Raw genomic sequence first — 8,563 nt, 5'->3', positions numbered from 1 at the left:
GTTGCTGGGAGAAGTTTCTCCTTATATTGCTATTCATAATTTCTTTTGGTGTTTTTTCTTTTAAAGGTTATCAACCTATTAGTAATTCTTCTACTGCTTATACATCCCATCACCTATGAACTGAAATCCATGTTAAACAAACTAAACTGGGATTAAATAAAGAAGTCAGAAGATGTTTGAGTTGTCCCTTGAGTCCTTCAGTCCTTAAATAAGCCTTTTTCAAGTTGGGCCAAAGAGCCGGGGGGTGAACTCCATAACTTGACATATATATTTTGTAGAGCCATCTGGTGAGTAGACGTTGCATTCGTCACCTTTAGTAAGATGAGTAATGTGATTTAGCAGTTGGAGCTAGCATATAGCTTAGCTTGATGTTAATTAACCAATAGTTTTTCTTTATTGTTTTCTAGATTGAGCGACATATGATGGACAGTATGTGTATATGTGATGTCTCTGTATTTGTCCTCATTTCATGAATCATGTTCCTGGGATTTTGACTGTTGGGACACACCCAGTTTATCTGATGCACACACACATTAGTTTATTCTGGCTCCACTAGTGGTCCAACCAGTCAGAATGCATACTTTCATAGTGAAGTAAGGACACACACACACACACACCACACACACACACACACACACACACACACACACACACACACACACACACACACACACACACACCCTGGTTAATGATAAGAAACTGCGTCACTTCACTTTGTCTGTTGAAGTTGAAGTTGAAGCTCCTTTTCTCCACAGACCTGCTGAGGACAGAAGAGAGCTGCACACTGATGAAGTCCATGGCTGAAAGTTCAGTAAGTGGAGCTGTGATTGGTCGAGATGACGTCTTTGATTGTTGTGGTTGGTCAAACGGTTGAATTGATGGTGAACGTGTGATTGTTTAGAGCTGGGAGACAAGATGGCCGCCTGTGTGAGCAGGCAGAGAGAAGTCCAGATGAAGGAGAAGAGTTGAGTCTGATCTGGGGTCTGTCAGGACTCTTATAGATGTAGTGGGGGGGGGGGGGGGTCAACACAGAGAGCCAACAGCTGAGGATGAACTCTCACCTGCTATTATCAGTCCTCCATCCTTTCCTCTTTATTTGACCCATCTTCCTCTAGTGGGGATGGTTTGTGTTCATGTGTCTCTCATTGGTCAGCAGCTTGGAGGAGAGTTTGGGCTTTTTATCTTCCACAACATGTCTTCTTCCAGACGAGTGGAGAGAAACCATTCATCTGGTTCCACTTTGTCCATTTGTGTCTGTAGATGTCTCCGTTATTCACCAAACGTTAGCATTAGATAACGGCTCATGTTCATGTTGAAACACATGTCAGAAAACCTGGAATCCAAAGCTCCTCGTGTTAATGGGAGTAATGAGCTGGGGAAGTTTCCTGTTGATATGTTGAAGTAGTGTCTCCCCTTAATGACAGCAGCCATTTCAACACCACACAGCTTTCTATCTCGTGTTATCTTGCTCCTTTCTACATGTTTTCTAATAAGAAAAGAATATTACTTGTAGTTGAGCTGTTCCAACCAGTGTGTGTGTTTGATGGTATTTTATTGTAGAATATTTTCTATTTGATTGTAGTTTAATGGGAACTGTTTTGACCGTGATCTTTTCATGGTGCACATTAATCAGCAGATTGTAGAAGATCTTTTATTAATTCAGCTGTCGGAGCCACTTTTCCCCTTTAGGCTTTTCTGTGTTAAAGAGGAGCTCAGCAAGAGACTCGCTGGTCTGAAACAGGATTCCTCGTGTGCTTCGAGTCCTCGCTGTAGAAACTACCAAAGATCAAATTACAGTCTAAAGGTGGGTCGGCTATAGTCAGTGGTGGAATGAAGGAGAACCAGTTTACAGGAGGGAGGAGGAAGAGAGAAGGAGGAGGGAGTTGGAGAGATGCTAAATGACATCATAAGGGCCCTGCACTGCAGACAAGCTGAATGAAGATGGAAGAAAGAGCATTTCCATGTGTCCCTGGGTGCAGTAAGGGACGGTCTAGCTGAATACAGAATGCAGTGAAGGTGGAGAAGATGCACCATCTCTCTTCTGTCATAGGCAGTTGTCATAAACCTAGAGTGTTATTTAATACATGAACTCTGTCATACATCCATGCTCCTCTGCTCCGACAGATGTGTGCATCAGTATGTGAGACATTTCTGTTATTTTATTGACAAAGTAGCATCAGTCAGGAACCCCCCCCTCCGTGCTACTGTGAAGGTGTTGTACCTGCTTCTCCTCCACACTCTGCTGGGTTTGAGGAATTTAAGCCAGTTTCTCTGATGTTACTTAGTGAGGTAGTACACCACATGAAACCTACCAACTGTCCCCGGGACATTGTCCCCCCCCCAGAATGGTGAAGGAGGATTTTAATAACACCATTGGTCCGAGTCTTCTTACTTTTTTAATTTCTGGTCTTAGTTCAGGTTCTGTCCCAGCTGCCTTTAAAGGTGCTGTGGTCCGGCCCCTACTTAAGACTAATCTTGACCCTGCAGTGTTGTCCACCTTTAGACCAGTCTCTCATCTGCCTTTTCTTTCAAAGGTTTTGGAAGAAGTGTTTTTATACAGTTACAAGCCTTTTTACAACAGAACTCTGTGTTTTAAAACCCCGTTCTGGTTTTAGATCCCGTCACAGCGCTGATTCTGCACTGTGAGAGGACATGATGATCCAGCCTTGTCTGGAGATGCTGGGAGTCCTGCTGTTTTAGTCCTTTTGACCTCACAGCACCTTCAGCATTGAGTAGGCATCAGAGGCTCGGCTCCTAAATGGTTCAGGTCCTATTTGGCAAACAGGAGCTATTTTCTTATGATTGGTGACCTCTCCTCGTCAGTGGCTCCTCTCTCTTGTGGGGTACCCCAGGGATCCATTCTTGGCCCCAGTCTTTATATATGCATTGCTACGCAGATGATTTGCAAATCTATTTTCATATGAAAGCAAATGACAGTGTCACACAAAACTCCTGCTTAGTTGTGTCACTGATATTAAGTTTTGGTTTTTACAAAACTTTCTTAATTTGAATGAAGATAAAACGGAGTGTATTATCTTCAATACTTCAGTCATGCAAAATGGTCCAGCTTTGACTCTTACACTAGATCAGCTGTCAAAAACTTGGGGGTTACTTTTGATTGCAGCATGAAATTTGACAAACAGATCAGTAATGTTGTTAGAAGGAGCTTTTTCCAGCTGTTGCTTTTTAACAAAAACATCTAGACGTGAACACATCACTCCCGTTCTCTACACATACATTAATATATACACTATATTATATATTGTTATACACTAAATTATATATTATTAACCCTACATTGGCTCCCGGTTTATTTTAAAAACAAGATTTTATTGTTTGTATTTAAGGTCAGGCTTTCTACCCCCAGATTTAGTTCTTTTTAGGTCCACTATCAAAACTTATCTGTTGAGTCAGGCTTTTAATACGTAGCAGACACTTTCATTCTTCTGACTCTTTGTCAACGTTTCTGATTTTACTGTTTTCTATGTTGACTCTTTCTATTGTATGATGTGTTTTTCCTCTTGGTTTCTGATGTTAAGCTCTTTAGAGACCTGCTGGTTGCTGTAACGTGCCGTATAAATACATTTTGATTTATTGATTGATTGAAAATGAATGGGAGTCAATGGGTTGCTAATGGCGGGTGATTGCTTGTTAGCCTCAGAATCTCCCCATAGGGGGTACACTTTCTGGATGCTCGCTTACCCCCTTGGTGACATCCAGCTCTGATTCCCATGAAGCAGTAAAATCCTCCAAACAGCTCCATGAGGCCATCTAGTGGACTGATAGAAGTAGAGCAGCTGGTGGCAGCTTCCTCTGCTCTGATTCGTCCTCACCACTGACCAATGAGAACCAGCAGCATCTTCTCTGTCCAATAACAAACCACTATTGATCCATGTGTTGATCAGGTCTCTGTGTTGAGTGAATGAAATGGGATCATGTGATGAGAAAAGGCCTCAGTAGTTCCCAGAGTTCATCATGTTTTCTAACTGCTTCTTTAGTCTGAGCAACAGTCCAACGAGCCAATAGGATTCAACTGACACTGATATGACTCAGAGAGAAGCAGCCAATCAGAGGACAGCTGCTGATATTTGGCTTTTCCAGGAGAAATGATGTGAGGGATGAATGAGTGATGATGTGCTGATGAATGATTGGACTGCTGCTCTCAGTGTTTCCTCTCCAGATGAAGGTGTGGACTCTGCTATGAGTCAGTGTGAGGACAGAGAGGAGGGGGTCCATCCCCCTAAACCCCCTCTGTGGGGGGACCATGACAGCCAGACCAAAGCTCAGAGGTGAGAGGACCATCTCTACCTGTCCACCACTCAGATCACTCCACCATCATCATCATCATTCACACTCAAAGCTCTGTGTGTGTTGTGTTTCAGCCCAGAGACGCAGCACGGACCTGGACCCGGACCCAGACCCACACCTGGACCTGGACCTGGACCCAGACCTGGATCTGGACCTGCACCTGCACCTGATCCCAGACCCGAATCCAGCTGCTTGTCCTTCAAGAGTGACCATTCAAAGGGATTTTTTGTCACTTTTAAACATGAACATGAAAAGTAATTAGTTGTAAAACTGTCTTTCTTCTTTCTTCAAGTCAATAATGAAATATTTTTCATTTTGTATTCAACCATTTTAATTTAGATATTATAAGTATTTTATTCAAAAGAGAATTTCCGTAAATATGTGGGCTTTAATGAGTTTCTTTCTATCAGAATCCCTCAGGGACCAGACTGTCCAGGACCTGGACCCAGCTGTGTGTCCATGAAGAGTGACTGGTCTATGAGTCAACCTTTAGACTTCAAAGATGGACGCCACTCTGCTGCTCAAAGGTGAGCAGAAGTTACATTTTAAAGTACAATTCATTCAAGTTTTTCATTTTGCAGTTACTGTACACATATCTACTACAAACATAATATATATTTAAACTTAACTGCAATATATACTGCTTCATTATAATTGTGCATTTCACAATACATAACTTCAAAGGTAAAAATAGAAAAGGACTCAGCTGAAACTCACTGCTCTGATGCAATGAGTGACAAAGGTAGTAATAGTTATCTTATTGGGTATGGAAGATATTTGTGGAAATGTGTAGTGTTTGTTTTGAAGCTAAAAAGGTTGAGCGCAGGTTTTCTCTCTATATTTACTGCTTTAGTCCAAACTGTTAGAAAACAGATGACCACTGTTACTTAGCCATTAGCATTACTGTTCCACCTAGGGATGCTGCAAGGAATTTTGGGTCCCATGACAGAAAATGGAATTGGGCCCCCTGTGTGCAGCTGTTGTCACCACATCTCGAGGACCTAACTGTCCCATCAACAGATTTACGTCATTCTAATTAAAGGCTTGCAACAGTCTTGTTTCTTGTAGTTCAACACCAGTAGGCTACTAGCACAATATTTACTGCTGGTGATTTGTCTTGTATGTAGTTCACTATTTTTAAGATTAAAACAACCCTCTTTCGCAGTCTCAATGTATTTTTATTGTAAAATTAGACAAAATGGAAAATTCTCTTAACATTATTATTATTATTATTATTAGTAATTGTTAGGATTAGGGATAGGATTATATATAAAGCAACATCATGCTCTCAAAACAATTAAAACAGCTGATTTTTTTAACTTAGTTGCACATATACAGTATACCAACAAGAACATGCCCAGTGATTTGGGGACTGGGGTTCTGCTGACTCATCTGTTGTTAAGTCTGCTAAAAGGGGCAGGGACAATGATTTAATAATATTAATATAATATTAATATTAATAAGAATATATTGCTAAACGTTTCCCTGCACTGATTAAATGGTGATTAAATGTAGGCTAACACTAATCTGTAGCTAGCTTATTCACTACGGACATTAAGCCAACAGGTTAGTACCACTAGGACTAGAGGCCACCCCCCTTTCTTGGTGAAAAACTGGGTTACAGTAAGACCCCCTTTCCATTGTCTTTCCTCTCTTTTTTATCTCTTTCCACTTTTGAAAACAAGATTTTGATTTGAGGCAGGACCAAAGCATTTCATACAGATACAGGGGGGTGATCATTATTCATTTTCCTTTTTGGTGATGGGGATATTTAACTTTTACTGCCAAAACAAAGGGATCATTAATTTTATTATTATACTTGAAATATATATAGACTGAATGATGATGATTTAATAATGTTATATTAGTTTTTACCTATTTTGTGGGGCCCCTGTCAGTCATGGGCCCTTGGAGTTGTCCTAACATCCCCCCCCCCCTTCCCCGCTATTGTCAACCCATAGCAAGGCTGTGCTGCACACTGCACTCAGGTGAGTGAGCTAATTCTTCCTGATTCCTCCACAGAGTGGACCAGGAGAGCTCAGAGGGTCCCAGTGGTCCGTCTGCCCAGCAGCATCAAACCCACCTGGACTCCATCTTTATGGTCTGGACATGGACAACAACTACTTTTACATCTATTCTGTCCAACATGGATCTGATGTGTGCTTCCATGATTTCACTTTGATTTGGTCATTCATATAATCTTCTGTTCCAGCTGCTGGAGGACGACATCGTCACTTTTGTGAAAAACGAGCTGAAGAAGATCCAGAAGGTTCTGAGTCCAGATTACCCAAAAAGCTTCGAGAGTCAGAGAAAGGATGAGGAGGTGTTGGACGGTGAGGATGAGGAGCAGAGGAAGAGCAGCAGAGAGGCATTTCTGAAGATCACACTGCACTTCCTGAGGAGAATGAAGCAGGAGGAGCTGGCTGACCGTCTGCAGAGCAGTAAGAGGATTTCTCTAAAGAGTTAACATGCTGGATGAACGGGAGATTTGTCTCAAAATATTTAAGCAAATATAGTCATGTACTCATTCTCTGAGGAAATGTTGAATCATGTTCTTTGTCTTAATGATCTTCTTTGTTGTGTGTTCATTCAGGAAGTTATCATGGAGTTTGTAAGCGTAAACTCAAATCTAACCAGCAGAAGACGTTCCAGTGTATGTTTGAGGGGATTGCTAAAGCAGGAAACCCAACCGTTCTGTATCAGATGTTCACAGAGATCTACCTCATGGAGGGAGGGCTGCAGAGGTCAATGATGAACTGAGGTCAGACAGATTGAAACAGCATCCAGGAAACCAGACAGACCAGAAACACAATCAGACAAGAAGACATCTTTAAAACCCCACCTGGAAGAGATGAACCAATCAGAACCGTGATGACAACGGGAGTGGCTGGCATCGGGAAAACGTCTTAACACAGAAGTTCACTCTGGACTGGGCTGAAGGCAAAGCCAACCAGGACATCCAGTTCACATTCCCATTCACCTTCAGAGAGCTGAATGTGCTGAAAGAGAGAAAGTTCAGCTTGGTGGAACTTGTGATTACTTCTTTAGTGAAACCAAAGAAGCAGGACTCAGCAGGTTTGAAGAGGTCGTGTTCATCTTTGACGGTCTGGATGAGTGTCGACTTCCTCTGGACTTCCTCAACACTGAGATCCTGACTGATGTTACAGAGTCCACCTCAGTGGGTGTGCTGCTGACAAACCTCATCAGGGGGAAACTGCTTCCCTCTGCTCGCCTCTGGATAACCACCCGACCTGCAGCAGCCAATCAGATCCCTCCTGGGTGTGTTGACATGGTGACAGAGGTCAGAGGGTTCACTGACCCCCAGAAGGAGGAGTACTTCAGGAGAGATCAGAGATGAGGAGCAGGCCAGTAGAATCATCTCCCACATCAAGAGATCCCGAAGCTCCACATCATGTGTCACATCCCAGTCTTCTGCGGATCACGGCTACAGTTCTGGAGGACGTGTTGAAGACCAGAGAGGGAGGAGAGCTGCCCAAGACCCTGACTGAGATGTACATCCACTTCCTGGTGTTTCAGTCCAAAGTGAAGAACTTCAAGTATGATGGAGGAGCTGAGACAGATCCACCTGGAGTCCAGAGAGCAGGAAGATGATCAAGTCTCTGGGAAAACGGCTTTTGAGCAGCTGCAGAAAGGCAACCTGATCTTCTTGAATCAGACCTGACAGAGTGTGGCATCGATATCAGAGCAGCCTCAGTGCCTCAGGAGTGTTCAAACGATCTTTAAGAGGAGAGAGGACTGTACCAGGACAAGGTGTTCAGCTTCGTCCATCTGAGTGTTCAGGAGTTTCTGGCTGCTCTTCATGTCCATCTGACCTTCACCAACTCTGGAGTCAACTGCTGGCAGAAGAACAAAAAACATCCACTACCAAAGTCTTCAGAGAAAAGACAACGAGTTTCACCGGATTGCTGTGGACAAGGCCTTACAGAGTCCAAATGGACACCTGGACTTGTTCCTCCGCTTCCTCCTGGGTCTTTCACTGCAGACCAATCAGAGTCTCCTACGAGGTCTGTGACACAGACAGGAAGTAGTCAAAGACCAATCAGAAAACAGTGAGTACATCAAGAAGAAGATCATGAGAATCTGTCTGCAGAGAGAAGCATCAATCTGTTCCACTGTCTGAATGAACTGAATGATGGTTCTCTAGTGGAGCAGATCCAACATCCCTGAGTTCAGGAAGTCTCTCCACAGATAAACTGTCTCCTGCTCAGTGGTCAGCTCTGGTCTTCATCTTACT

General features: G+C 42.9%; 1 protein-coding gene across 4 annotated transcripts; it reads left to right on the top strand.

The window, feature by feature from the left end:
- Positions 1–626: 626 nt before the first annotated feature.
- LOC116679190 (uncharacterized) lies at positions 627–7,117 on the top strand. Of its 4 annotated transcripts, XM_032508886.1 has the most exons (8): positions 653–811; positions 902–964; positions 4,167–4,289; positions 4,383–4,562; positions 4,719–4,835; positions 6,331–6,409; positions 6,521–6,749; positions 6,902–7,117. In XM_032508886.1, exons 3-8 carry the CDS (start codon positions 4,201–4,203, stop codon positions 7,066–7,068), a joined length of 861 nt encoding a protein of 286 aa, XP_032364777.1. In that variant the 5' UTR covers positions 653–811; positions 902–964; positions 4,167–4,200; the 3' UTR covers positions 7,069–7,117. The 4 variants fall into 4 exon arrangements, with proteins under 4 accessions (XP_032364775.1, XP_032364777.1, XP_032364778.1 ...); XM_032508884.1 differs by lacking the exon at positions 902–964 and having other exon boundaries at positions 627–811; XM_032508887.1 differs by lacking the exon at positions 902–964 and having other exon boundaries at positions 4,181–4,289.
- The last annotated feature ends 1,446 nt before the right edge of the window (positions 7,118–8,563 follow it).

The sequence above is a fragment of the Etheostoma spectabile genome, unplaced genomic scaffold (genome assembly GCF_008692095.1).
Source record: "Etheostoma spectabile isolate EspeVRDwgs_2016 unplaced genomic scaffold, UIUC_Espe_1.0 scaffold00009721, whole genome shotgun sequence".
In the NCBI taxonomy this organism is placed as follows: domain Eukaryota; kingdom Metazoa; phylum Chordata; class Actinopteri; order Perciformes; family Percidae; genus Etheostoma; species Etheostoma spectabile.
This window is presented reverse-complemented; position numbering and strand designations above follow the sequence as displayed.